This window comes from Juglans microcarpa x Juglans regia, chromosome 1D (assembly GCF_004785595.1).
Source record: "Juglans microcarpa x Juglans regia isolate MS1-56 chromosome 1D, Jm3101_v1.0, whole genome shotgun sequence".
Taxonomy (NCBI): Eukaryota; Viridiplantae; Streptophyta; class Magnoliopsida; order Fagales; family Juglandaceae; genus Juglans; species Juglans microcarpa x Juglans regia.
In genome coordinates this window covers 10,621,721-10,636,435 of record NC_054594.1, presented here as the reverse complement: position 1 = coordinate 10,636,435, position 14,715 = coordinate 10,621,721, and the positions used below count along the sequence as shown (strand labels likewise).

The 14,715-nt window shown below is 33.1% G+C and overlaps 1 protein-coding gene and 1 long non-coding RNA gene across 2 annotated transcripts; one reads left to right on the top strand and one right to left on the bottom strand.

Annotated features, from left to right (window-relative positions):
- Window positions 1-2,345: 2,345 nt before the first annotated feature.
- On the bottom strand, window positions 2,346-11,638 carry LOC121241429. The gene is made up of 3 exons (XR_005935720.1): window positions 11,625-11,638; window positions 4,152-4,159; window positions 2,346-2,484 (listed from the first exon to the last, which is right to left on the bottom strand). It is a non-coding gene; the product is annotated as an uncharacterized LOC121241429 (long non-coding RNA).
- A 429-nt stretch (window positions 11,639-12,067) lies between these two features.
- On the top strand, window positions 12,068-13,605 carry LOC121248629 (transcription factor CPC-like). Its single transcript, XM_041147151.1, has 3 exons — window positions 12,068-12,381; window positions 12,787-12,874; window positions 13,325-13,605. The coding sequence occupies exons 1-3, from the start codon at window positions 12,330-12,332 to the stop codon at window positions 13,446-13,448; spliced, it is 264 nt and encodes an 87-aa protein (XP_041003085.1). The 5' UTR covers window positions 12,068-12,329; the 3' UTR covers window positions 13,449-13,605.
- Window positions 13,606-14,715: the final 1,110 nt, after the last annotated feature.

Below are 14,715 nucleotides of genomic sequence, written 5' to 3'. Positions count from 1 at the left end.
TATTGGTGAAATAATTTGAGTGAATATATTTTATTAAATTTTAAAAAATGAGAGAAATTTTTTTGAATAAAAATATATTTTAAAATAAATAGATAAAATTAAAAAATTATTTGTATGTAATTTTTTTAATATTAATTTTGTTTTGAAGTTTATAAAAGTTGTATTAATTTTTATGTTTCTGTAATGATTAAATAAAAAATTGAAAATAAAAAAATAAAAAATATTTATATTTGAGTAATTTTTTAGAATAAAATTATGAAAACTTTTAAGAATTTTTAGATTTCTCAATTTCTCACCAAACAAGCAAAACATTAATAAGAAATGATATTTGCATTCTTAAGTTGTGCAAGTATGGTGCACCCCATTTAAAGAAATTAGATAAATCTGAGATTTATATAAAAAGAAATTATTTTGTATTGATAAATTCTATTTCTTGTTATCTAATACTTTTTTTTTTTTTTAAGGAAAGATACTTGCAATTATAATATAGAGGTTGTTGGCATTCAGCCATTACAAGGGCATGGAACAACCGGTAAACCCAACGTTATCTAATATTGATATAACATTCCGATAAAAAAAATGTTGATATAACATTAGCAACGTTAGTAACAAGGATTATCTATTTTTTTATTTTTATTTTTTGAGAGAGATGGATTATCTATTATTGATATAACAATATTGATATAGATTCTATATTACTATATCTAATATTGAAATAACATTAATAACGTTATCTCCCATTCTCTCCTTTCGAAATCCTCTCTCTCACTTCTTAAAAAAACTTCTAGCTTTGATTTTCGCTGAAGGAGGAGGTCACGGCTTCTTTTTCATTCTTCCTCTTCTTCCCTCCTTTCTCCTTTCTCCTCCTTCTCCTCCCTTTCATTCCCTTATTTCTTAGTTTATTTTCTTCTTTCAAGTTCAAAAAAGTCAGATCTACAGTTTTTCAGCAACTCTTGAGAGACACGAGCAGCACAAGAAGACTCTCAGACTATAAATCGTTTGGAGGATAGTGACGATTTTGCATAAATCACCCTGCGTGGTCCTCACGTGCTGCTCACAACTACGCATAGTCCTCATGTGCCATCCATTCATGCAACTCTTCTAGCCACACACACTGGATTATCAGAATCGCCACTTTTAGATCTTTTCAGATCTGACTTTTATGGTTGAAAAGAGACAAACTTGTTGCCTTCACGCGCCGTTAGAGTCTACCGAAGTTGGTTTAAATTGTAATCCATCATTTTTAGTTATTGTTTTCCTTTTTGGATAGCAAAAGTAAAAAATGAGCTCATCTCTTAGACGGCTGTATCTTAGAGGTCGAGACCTCATTTTCTATGAATGTTGAGGTTGAGTTTCTGTTTAGGCAGAATGCTGTCTCTTAGATGTTTGTCTATAGAGAGTATCAACAACAGTGAAGTTCAGATAAGTCCAATAGTGTACTGGTGGAGTTTCAAATGGTTGATATGAAAATATCTCTATATGTATCTGGTCATAGATATAAGTTTATCATAATAAATGAATTAATAATTACATTTAAAAAAAAAACATTAGTAACGTTGTTTCCGAAAAGAGTTACAGTGGGAAAGTATGTAAGTGGAATGTCTGGATACCCACATTCATGCAGAAAGGATAGGGTTATTATGATTATCATAAGAAAAATGTTAAACGTACTTGAGAAAAATTTACAAAAAATTTAATTATTCACATGTCAGTTATTGATACGTTAAAAATTATAAAATTTGAATTAAAAAAAAAAACTAACAAAATGAGTATTGTAAGTAAAAGTATAAGTAAAATTATAAATAAATGTACTACTTATCATAATAATAATATTTTTAGGTCCATTTTTTACGACGTCTGGTACCAACCATAGCATAAAAAGAAGAAAAACTCTATATATGACCGACTTGGGGACCAGGCGTGGAACCGGCGCCCATGTGGCAAAACGAAAATGCGTCGTTTTGCATAAACTAAACGAATCCCACTTTCCCCTCCTTCCCCCCCCCCCCCTCCTTCCGCATACAGAATCCCACTTTCCCTCTCATTCGATTTCTTCCCCCCAATTATCTATCGCCAATTTCTACGTACAGAATCCCACTTTCCCTCCAATCCCTTTGATTCCTTCTCCCTTTCCCCTAATAGATTTCCTTCAATTCACCCATTCCAACTCACTCCATCGATTTCCCTTGACAAACCTACTTCGATTCACCCATTCCTTTGAAATCGACCTACGAAACCGTGGTTATGTTCTTCCTAAATCACATGTTTTATCTTCGTTCGTGGTCATCAAACATGGCGTTCCCACTTGAAACCCCAGTCCCTTCGATGCCGAAACCCTAACCCAACCCGCCACGTGATCCTAACCCTAACTTGTCCAAAATTGTGCGTGTAACCCTAACCCTAACATCAATCGCTGTGTAGATCAGGTTAGTTATCCTACATTTTGGTCACGTGGATTTGGTTTTACTTTCGAGCATAGTTTTTCTTTTAAATATAAATTATACTTGATGATTTTTTATGGATTGCTTTACTTTCCAACATAAATTTGAATTACATTTGTAGTGATGCTGATGGCTTTTGTTCTCGATAACATAACAAATATATGCTTGTGAAAGGCTGAATAACACTGATGTGGATGTTTATAAATTTTTTTTCGAGTCAAATATTTTCTTTACCCACTAGTGTGGACGTTTGTAAATTTATGTCATATGTAGTTAACACAATTTTACATTTTCCTAGCCACCAAACAAAATACCTCTATTCCAAAAACTCCCTTCTGCTACAGGTAATGTTACAGTTTTTATATTAATTTTTACATCAAATTTTACAATGTTACAAGTAATGTTACAGTGTTACTTTTACATCAATCTTTACAATGTTACAAGTAATGTTACAGTTTTTCAGTTTAATTGTTGCATTCTGAATTAGATTTTTTTTGTTACAATGTTACAAGTAAAGTTACAATTCTTCAGTTTAAGTAAACCTTTTTCGACTCTTTAGAACCTGTTTTAGTTTAGCATCAATTCAGCTTAATGAATTACAATTTGTTTTTATTTTTCCCTAGGTTAGCATATGAATCACAACATGTCTACATTTGTTTTTCAAAAAACACAAGTAATGTTACATTAATTTTTAGAATGTGTGTTTTTCAGTTTAATTAAACCTTTTTGGTCTAATTAGAACCTGTTTTTGTTTGGACTTCATTTCAGTTTCCCAAATTACATCAACTGGTTTGGCATATGAATCACAAGTAATTGTTCTTTGGTTTTGAAAAAATACAAGTAATGTTACATCAATTTTTACAATTTGCTATTATAATGTTTCAGTTTTTCAGTTTAATTAAACTTTGTTGGTCTAAGAGGAACTTGTTTTTGTTTTTCCCTAGTTTCGCATCTGAATCACAAGTACTATGAATCCAAACTTTTTTTTTTTCTTTCCTTTACTTATCAAATCAATTGGTCCTTTCCTGCTTACTTGCACATTCTGAGATGACCTTCGTTTAGATGTCATCATGACCATCATCATTATTATCAATGACTTTTTCATCCTTCGCTAAACCTACTATTGGTCAACCATTCTGCTACTGTGAGGTTCTAGCCACATTGAGATACTCACATACTGGCAGAAATCCAGGATGACCCTTCTTAGGTTGTCCAAAGTATACCACAGAGGTAAATACATAATGTGCAGTGTGAGATTCTTAATATAATGATTAATATTATTTACATCTAACATTTTTTATATATGTAAAAAATATCAAGGATTACCTTATTGCAAATTTTTCACATACTGGCAGAAATCCAGGATGACCCTTCTTAGGTTGTCCAAAGTATACCACAGAGGTAAATACATAATGTGCAGTGTGAGATTCTTAATATAATGATTGATATTATTTACATATAACATTTTTTATATATGTATAAAATATCAAGGATTACCTTATTGCAAATTTTTCAAGTAGATAGATGATAATCACGATTATGAACTACAACTTTGAGAATGTTTAAATGAATTGTTAAGGAGCCAAATAGAGCTCGAGAAGAAACTCGATGACATCAAGAAGACATTGATTGAGGTTTGTAAAAGAGCGAAGGAGATCGAGAAGAGAGAGTTGGGGCTTCAAAATCAAGAAGTTGAAATTTGTCATTCACGCAGATTACTCCATCTTTATTGGGCTTTTGTAGTTATTGTGTCATATTACGTAGTAGTATGTAGGTGATTTTGGAACTTAGTATATGTTGTCAAGTTTGTAGGCTTATGTTAGAGTAATTTAGTTGGTGCTTACCAGAGTTCACTTTTAAATTTTGTGATGTTTGTACTTAGCTTAAATACCCGATCCAACAGAAATTGTACTCTTAATATCAACGAATTTTGTGATGTTTGCATATATAAATGTTAGTTTTTTTAACGGAATCAAATTTATTCTCAAGTTATTATGAAAGAGAGGCATACAAATTTATCAAATTTATTCTTTAACTTCCCAGATAACAAAGCTGCAACCAAAAAATAGAAACCAATTCAGTTGATATGCACTTATAAATCCTAATGAACATATAAATTCCAACGCTGCAACCAGGAAAGAAAAACCAATTTATGACATATGCCAATAAGACTGATGAACATCCACTTATAAATTCCAACATTGCAACCAGAAAACAGAAACCAATTCATGACATATGCCAACAAGACTAATGAACATCCACTTATAAATTCCAACATCTAATGACAATGGTGAAGTAATTGTAATATCCAAACCTATCATAAACAGAATAAAGTCAAATATGATTATCATCGGAGCATAACTAACGAAATTATACAAAAGTTACAACTCATCCCTATCTATCCTGCCTTCCACTTCTTCCTTCGGCACATGGGCCAAGACTTCACCTATTTGGAACAGAATCACCTCCTCATCAATGAGAATCAATTTGTTGCTAGCATCCTCCAAATTATCATTTGTTTCTTGTGGGAAAGAGATCATTTAGTTAGAAGAGGCAAATAATTAAACGAACAGGAAATATCTATTCAGCTTCATATAAATATGCATTTTCACTGTCATATTGCCTTTGGCAAATAAAAAACATTTCATGCTTTAATGAGCTTTAAAGCAGACAGAAAAATTAAGGGTAACCAAAAGAAAAAAAAATGGAAAATTCAAGGGTAAGCAAGCAACTGACCTACTTTGCATCTATAGTAAAGTGATTTCCCTCTACTCTTATCTTGTAAACATATTGTATAGTGGGAAATCCCTTGATACAAGATATCCAACTACTAAACTAGTATGATTATTCTTTGAGACCTAATTAAGGGGATGTTTGGAAACAATTTCCATCCCATCTCATCCCATGAATTACATTCAATACACAAAAAGTATATGGATATTAAAATGATACCATCTCATTGCGCCGATTGTGATCCATCTCCGTAAGGTTGCGTCAGTTGTGATCCCTCCAACCCAATATTTTACACTAGTTGTGATCTCTCCAACCCAAATTGCATCTGTAACAAATAATAATCAAATATTAATGTAATATTGTTAGTCCAATCTTACAAATATGTAAAAACTTACACTTTCTTGATTTGTAACCATTGTTTCTCAGACCACGGCTCCTATGTCTGGAACAGCCTAGTGATACATATTCGTTAGAAAACATTTCAATATTGTAATTCAAATATTAACCTTTCATATACTTGCACGTCATGGACATGTGTCATATCGTTCTCTGAAGTATCAAATAAATTTCTGCAAATACCCACGGCTGGTGTATCTCCTCCATCACGCTATTAATCAAATAAGAAATAACAATATACATTAGTCATATTTGTAGTTATCAAATAAAAATAAAATGTCATTAAATATCTGCACCTCTTTACGTTTTCCATTTCCTTGAGCTTTTTTTGTCTTCACTTTAGCTTTCCGCATGTCTGTCTCCATCTTGGATGCTCTCTTCAAAGATGGGGGTCTGCCTTTCCCTTGCATAACACGTGGACTGAGTACTTGTTTAGAACTACCAAATATAGTTGTGTCCTGTGTTGCACAACCAATATTGAAACCCGCTTGGATCATCGATGAGGGTTCTTGGTTGGCATGATACAAGTCAATCATTGTATCTAACTTAGTAGTTGCATCCTCAGTATGCTCTTTCGATCCCGCTGCATGAGTGATCATCTAATAACAGATATTCTACAGCCTTGAATATCTATTATAATCTACTCGCTGATTCTCTCCATCATAGCTGCTCTGGATTAACGTGTATCGCCTCTTGATGTCCTTCCTCCATCGGTCTAAAATGTACTTAGCTGGCACATATTTCATCCCATTACATTTGAGTACAGCCAAAATATGACGACACAATATCCGCCTCATCTCAAATAAACCACAAGAACACTTTGCAAACCCGTCTTCCTCACTAATTTCCATATAATATCTAACCAACTTAGTGAACTCTTCTAAACAAACTTCATCCTCTAGTAGATAGGTCTTTACTATACCATCACGTTTAAGTAACTCTGGATCCATATCGAGTATGCAGGTAACTTGCTGCTGGACTTCCTTGAATTTAGCATTTGTATACAAATCTTGAAACCTCTTCTCAATTAGAGATCTAGATATGTAGGGAATTGTGACGTTAAATGTGTGGAAATCTGTGGCATTTTCATTCTTAATTTTTTTTTTAACGCATTGTCAAACTGGTCGACAAAATCTTTCAAGTTTATCTTAGCATGAACATAACTGTTAAAAAAGGCATTCATGTTCTTGCTCCACTGCGTTGTACTCATTCCAACCCAAAAAACATCTTTCAAGAATACTGACACCCAATGTACACGCTCATCGTATAAACTCTGCAACCACGCATTATAAACTTTGCAACCACGCATTCTCATGCAAGTTGTAGGTCATAATAAACTGATCCCAATCTTTCTCAAACTCTTTAATGGTTTGGGTGTCATACACACATTTCATCAAATCATTTTTCATCCCACTTTTGTAGGACCCATAGGAGCTAAGCTTCTCGGGGACTCTTTAGTATATGCCATAAGCAAAATTTATGTCGTGTTTTTGGGAACACAATAGTGATTGTATTTTTCATCGCTCTATCCTGATCAGTGATAATTGCTTTTGGAGCTATACCATCCATACACTGCAACCAGATCTGAAATAACCACACAAAAGTCTCGGTATCCTCACTGGAAATCAAGGCAGCTCCCAACAAAATTGACTGCCCATTGTGATTTACACCAATGAATAGTGCAAATGGTATTCCATATCTATTTGTCAGGTAAGTAGTGTCAAATGTGATTACATTACCGAAATATTGGTAGACTGTTCTACTACAGAGATCTGCCCAGAAAATATTTTTTAACCTCTCATCATCATCTATATTCATTAATGCAAAAAAGCCACGATTTTTGTACTGCATCTGTAAAAAGTACTCTTGAAGTGCTCCAGCACCACTTGCACCAAGTCGTAGATGTTTAGCCTTGTCGATATAGTTACAACAATCCTTTTCCAAAAATAGAAGATTCTCAAATCCAACGACGTCAACAATAAGAGATCCAAAGCCACGATTTTTGTACTGCATCTGTAAAAAGTACTCTTGAAGTGCTCCAGCACCACTTGCACCAAGTCGTAGATGTTTAGCCTTGTCGATATAGTTACAACAATCCTTTTCCAAAAATAGAAGATTCTCAAATCCAACGACGTCAACAATAAGAGATCCAAAACTCTTATTCATTTGGATGCCAGTCAAATCATTTGTATCTAAGACCTTTTTTACGGCATCATTGACTTTTCTATTACATCGAAAGAAGCGGGATTTCCTTGGACTGAGACCGTGATTTTGGATATTATGCACTTTAGTTAACCGAAACTTTCCCTCAGATTTTAAAGTATTAATCTTTACCTTACATTCTATCTTTCCTGTCGGACGTAGGTTAGCGACATTCAAAGTCCTATTTCGGGCCTTCCCACCGCAGGCATAAGCAAGGGTGACATATCTAACAATCTCATCATCTCCTCTCTCAGTCCTTTTTTTCATCATCCCAAACCCACGTTTCTTACTATATTGCTTATAATAATTCATTAAATCTTCAAGAGAATTAAACTTCATCCCTGACTTTAGCTCCTCAATCATATCATCACCATCCATCTACACATTCTGAGATGTCTCGACACCACCATCCTCGGTTTCCCATGGATTTTTTCTATCCTCATTACTTTTTTCAAGTCTAGAGGATGTACATGCTTCAGTTTTTCTACCATCGGGTCTATTATCCTCTGAACCAACTGGTTTGCTTATAGTGGAGCTTGTATTGGTGAGAGGAGTCGGAGGTTCTATGTCATGTTGAAATGGGTAAACATTCTAAAAAAAAACATTAAAAAAAATAAGGGAAATAAAACTCATGAAAAGAAGCCAACTTATTAAAATTAAATAACATGTTATCACTACATGTACGTTGAATGGTTATTGGTTCCCAACTGGATATGGCATAAAAGCCGGTGACCACGCAGGCATTGGTCCACAGTAACCAGGCATGTAATTTGGGATGTTTGGACTAGTTGATGGTATGTCTTGCCATGTTATTGGATTAAGTTATTGTTTTTTTTTTTGGAAATACATATTAACTCAACAAAATCTAATTCACTTTTCATATATTAAATGATATAACACACCATGGATGGTGGATTTGAGCTAGATGGTGTTAGCGTAGATGGTTGTTGTTTCTCGTTTCCCATGCTGAGATATTGACAATATTAAGTTCAGTACATACAAATTCTTAGATATTTAAATCTCTACATATATAGCATGAACAATATTAAGTTCGGCACACCATCTAACTAGAACAATAGCATACACTACTTGTAAGGCAAAGAAAAGAAAAGAAGTCATGTATTGTAGAACATAAAGCCATGTACTGCTTGTAAGTGTTTGTATAAAGATGCATGGCCATCTAAATCTAGTTGAGAATATATTTCAATCCAAACAATGATGCCAACCCACATTCCCTGTTCTGATTCTTGCACTAACTTTGGAACTTTTATGGTTGCAATTGTGTGGCCATTTCCTATTAAACAAGGTTACCTTTTACATTCAACTCCTTTCTCAAGATAACATGCAGCTCATAGCCTCATAGAAGATCATTTCATTAAGAAAAACATTCAATTCCAACTTCCAGATTGTTTGTTCCAATACTGGGGGAACTTTCTCTTTCCCATGATGAGACATAAATAAAGTCATTAAGTATACCAAGGTATTAATGAATTTCAGCATCAATGACTTTTTTTATAGGTAAATTTCAGCATCAATATATAATCTCATACACACATCAAGTGAAAATTTAAAAAAAAAAAAATGTCAAGCTTAGTGGGGACACCAGGAGAAACAAATGAACTTCATTGTTGTAACATATAAAACAATACAACCACGTTAATGAAGGAGCAAAATAAAAGAGACAAAGCTTCTCCAAAGGGTGAGTAACTTTTCTATACCATCCACATTTAAGAAACAGAATAAAGTGTTTCCATTTTACTTATGAAAAACAAAAATAATAACATTGGCTTAAACACACAGTAAGCTATATTTCTCACCCTTGAAAATTCATTTCTTTTTTCTTTTTCCCTTACAAAAACTAAAGAAATAGAGTATTATCCACGTCACTTTGTCTTACACTCTCCAAGCTCTCACTAGTGACAAACAAGCATCAAATTCATCATACACATCAAGGAAGTAACTTTCTTAGATTCAATATCCATTGAAAACAAAAGCATTCTATAAAATTTGCAGCTAATTTGCAGCTCTCAAATCTCTCCTTCAATGCAAAGATATAACCTGTGAGCAACTGTAAATATATACTTCACAAACATCGCATCAACATTTCACTGAGATTTCACTAAGATTCCAATGAGATAGTACACAAACAAAATTATAGAAGATCAAACTTTTGATTACTTAATAAATTTCACCGGCTTGAAGAATCGACGGAAACTCTCACGACGTTCATGCAGACCTCTCTCTCACCCATGACGCAACGACCCAGAGACTTGTAGGCTGTGACGACGGCAACCGCGGGACGGCGACCAAAATGGGACAACGGACTTCCTTCAGACGCAAGGCGATCTCCCTCTTCAATTTCACTTGAAATCTCTTCCTCTGTTTCATTTTCGTTTCCCTTCCAATCCGCATACAGCATGTTTGATGTTATGTTTTGTCTTTTTTTTTTTAATTATTTTATCGACTCACGTCTGCCGGTTCGCCAAGTCCTCAACCTAGAAGAATTGTAAAAAGAATGTTAGACCTCAGCCTGCAGGATGGTGATTTGTCCGTCACGCATCAGGTTTACTCTGCCTTGAATTTAGTAATAATATTTATTTAAAAGAAAAAAACAGTACACTGTTATCGGAACCCAACTAAACTACGTGGCCTCACACTTACTAACTTACTAACCAACCATGTTACCATATCCACTTATCCACCGGCAATCCACGTATTGAAATCATATCATCTTTATTTTTCTTTTTCTTTTTTCTTTTTTACTTGAAGATTATGATCTTTCTTTTGAAATGCTATCTTTTTAAGTGTAAAACATGAAATATTTGAGTCATTTTTATATTACATTAACAAGCAAAATAATAAAAATATTTCATGTTACTTTTTGTTCTTGTTTATATCGTTACTTGTCACATTAGTCTATATATACAAGTCTTTTTAAATAATTTCATAAGTTAATTATTCAGCAAAAAACCACTTAAATGCGTCACTAATTGATGTCTAAAAATAACAACAATAGAATGTCGTATAATATTTTCCTATACGTGATAAAAAAAAAAAAAAAAATACTATCAATTTCACTTGAAATGAGTTGGATTCACAACTCATCTCAACTCATCTCATTACTATTCACTACTATTCATCAACTTTAACTCACAAATCTAACTACTATTCATAACTACTCATCTCAACTCATCTTCGAATCCAAAGGAGGTCTGAATGTAGTGGAGCTATTATATGCCACTAACTGGGCACTCCTTGGTCCCAGGTCAAATAAAAAATTCAAATTTTTTAAATTTAAAAATAAAAATAATATTTAAAAAGATATATTCTAACAATATTTTATAAAACTTTTTTTAGTCTATTTCTCGTTTGGATATTGAAATGAGATAGTTTTAGATAAATTAAATAAAAAATTGTTAGAATATTATTTCTTAATATTATTATTATTTTAGAATTTGAAAAAGTTGAATTGTTTATTATATTTGTATGAAAATTTGAGAAAGTTGTAATGATTATATGAGATGAGATAAAATAAAGTGAGATAATTTCTGTATTCAAATGAACTAAATTGTCGCGTCTCTCTTGATTACATGTGAAAAGAATACATATCATTTTTTATATGCATTGAAGGAAGTTTTCTTGCAAACAAATGTGAAGGCTACGTTTGAATGTTGAGTTGAGTGGAGTTGAATTGTGTTCTTTTATAAATAATAGTAAGTTGAGATGGTAAAATGAGTTTTAAGTGATTTACCTAAGATGAGTTTAAGGCTTCGTTTGGTTATCAAACTCACCTCAACTCATCTCAACTCATCATTATAACTTTTTCAAATTCCAATATAAAATATAACAAACAATTCAATTTTTTCAAATTTCAAAATAATAATAATATTAAAAAATAATATTCTAATAATATTTTATCATCACAACTCAACTCAACTCAACTCACTTCAATATCCACACATACCCTAAATGTATTTGAATATTAAGATGAGTTTAAATATATTTATAAAAAATTAAAAAAAATTGTAAATCTTACATATAAATAAGTGTTAAATAATTGAGTTTAGCAATCAAACGAGATCCAAAACTTTTTTATTGACACCACAAACGGAGAACAGAATTTCTTGAGGCAGTGAAGGGTAATAATGTATGTATATATGTGTCTGATCCCCTCACTATTCCGCAATGGATGAACCGCTGGATCTTGTGGAATTAAGATCAAAGTATCAAACAGAGACAACTACAAGTCAACGCACATTAATTTGGTTGTTTGGTAGGACCTGCCGTTCTATTGCTTTGTTCCCAAGCGTTCAAGCTCTTCTTTCAATGGCACTCAAAACGACCACTTCAATACACATATACACATCATTTTATTTATTTATTTATGCCTTTCCCAGAATTCCCAATCCCTCCCCCGGTCGGGAAACTATTTAAGCCTAATTCTTCCCTCTTCCAGATCGCAAAGAAAAAAGAGGAAAAAAAAAAAAGTCTACCGGTGTTTCTCACTTTCTGTCTAGTCTGTCTCTTTTCACCCCATTTTCATATAGCTCCGAAACTATGGACAGGCGTCGCAGAAAGCAAGCCAAGACCAGTACTACTTGTTGCGAGGGTGAGTTTTTCTTCTATTTTTTATTTTCATTTTCATTTTCTGTACCACACTCCATTCTGAATCGTTTTTCTTTCATTTTCAACACAAATCATGTTACAGAGAAATATTTCTTTGGTTCTTCTTTTTATGGCTAACTCTGATGTCTTCCATTCATTTCCTTTTATTGCTACCTATAATTTCTATCTGGGTTTGCCTTTTTTTGTCATTTTATTTTTTCTGGTTCAAAGTGTCTTCGGTTCTTAACTTTTTCTTTTTCTTCTGTTTTCTTGCTGGACAGTGTTCTTTTATTTCCTCCTTTTTATTTTTCCCAAGCTTGCTGCACCATTTTCATGTCCGAGTTACAACTTTTAATATTCCTATACTTGAACGTCTATGTTTCTCTCTCTCCCTCTTTCTCTCTGGCAGAGGTGAGCAGTATAGAGTGGGAATTCATAAACATGTCGGAACAAGAAGAAGATCTCATCTATAGAATGTATAAGCTGGTTGGTGACAGGTAAATGCTCGAAACGAAACAGCTTTTTTCTCTTGGGACCGACCAAGAAAAACTCAAAAGAAAATGAAAAGAAAAGAAAAGTTCTGGCTTTTGGTACAAGCTCTCCTCCCCATTCATTCTGTTCGTGTTAGGAACGTACAGAAAGTTGAGAATTTCGATTTCCTCTCGTGTTTATTCGAATTTCGATTCAAGCTCCTCCGCATTGAAGTACTCGCACTTCTCATTTAAGAATTGCACTTCAAGATGTGGCTGCAGCCATAGTTTATAAATAATAAAGTATATATGCTCCTATCACTATAGCTATCCAACGTACTTTTGTTGTGCAGCCAATATAAATATGGTCTGTGACTGCAATTTAGCCTCTAAAACAATGGATATTTTATCTAGTAATACGTGCATGTTGATATTCCTTTAAATATTGTAAGTAAGACATTATATATTATTATGCAGGTGGGCTCTGATAGCTGGGCGGATTCCAGGACGGAAAGCAGAAGAAATAGAGAGGTTTTGGATAATGAGACATGGAGAAGTGTTTGCCAGTAGAAGAAAAGAGCTGAAGAGACATAACTCCTAATGCTCCTCCCCCTTTATATTACCAGGCTATAGAATTTCATTTTTTTTTTATTTTTTATTTTTCTACTCTTGTACGTTTACTTATGTATGTGACGAGGTAAGGTAGTTTGTAACTTTACATCTTTGGCTAATTTATTGTGACTCCCCTTTTTGTGGTGCTTCTTCCTCTTCTTCTTCCTCCTCCCTCTAATGGGCAATTATTTTCCATTTTTTTTTTTTTGTTTTATTTTTTTTTCCATCTTTTCAAGGTTTGTCTATGTATGTCACAAGGTAATTAAGCTGCTTGTGTTTTTTTTCCTTTTTTTTTTATTTTAATTTGTAAGCAAGGTTAGTTGTAGCTTGAAATATTTGGCTGATGATACATACTGTGAGTCTGTGACCCACCAATTTGTTCTGTCTGTCTTTTCCTGGCATGCATGCAACCATACCCAAACAAATTAGGAGACTCATGACTCAGAAAAGATGTGGAGATTGGATCTCCATTAATGTACTTGATAAGGTCTGCCTACAACGATCTTTTCTTTTCTATTATTTTAAGTTTTCCATTGTATGATTGCTTTATATTTATCCTGATTTCAAAGTTAATTAATCTTGGGTCTTCCAAAAGATTTTGTAACAATCTCTTCATTTTGATTGAAATTCTCTTTTTTTACAACAACAACAGCAACAACAACAATAATAATAAAAGTCTTGGGTCGCCAGACCTGTGGTTCATTTGTTGTGTTAGTTTGATAATGAGAAATTTTATATGGAAGTCTTACATTACACATATCCACCTAATTAATATGTGATTTGTTATTTTTAACATTCTATCTTAATGTTTAAATATGTGTGTTTAAATAAACGGTTAAAAATGACAAATCACATATTGATAAGGTGAATATGTGTGGTGTAAGCCTTCTTAGCTTGTAGCATTTCTCATCTGATAATCAACTATAGTTGGAGCAATGCGGGTTGATTCTGTACGTTGGGTCTTTTTAGTTTTGGTTTGATCTATCAATTGGCTCATCTTATCACTAGCTCAATCTCTTGATCATGTTTTGAAAATCCACATGGAAATGGTTAATGTAGGAGTAGTCTCTTTCAACTGGGATCAATATGGAAATATTTACGTCATGCATGAATCAATCCAATAGACTTTGGGGAGTCTTCTGATCATCAAGACGATGAGAGTTTAATTAGCTAAATTCTTTGAGCAGTGATAGATGCACGGAGTGATTTATATGACACAAAAAATATAGGGTAAATATTACTTTTCATACAGTACT

Bases quoted from the DNA above. Each gene is read 5' to 3' on its own strand.
- LOC121248629 (XM_041147151.1), top strand. From the start codon at position 12,330: ATGGACAGGCGTCGCAGAAAGCAAGCCAAGACCAGTACTACTTGTTGC. The intron at 12,382-12,786 runs GTGAGTTTTTCT...TCTCTCTGGCAG, and splicing joins CAGTACTACTTGTTGCGAGG to AGGTGAGCAGTATAGAGTGG. The intron at 12,875-13,324 runs GTAAATGCTCGA...ATTATTATGCAG, and splicing joins TATAAGCTGGTTGGTGACAG to GTGGGCTCTGATAGCTGGGC.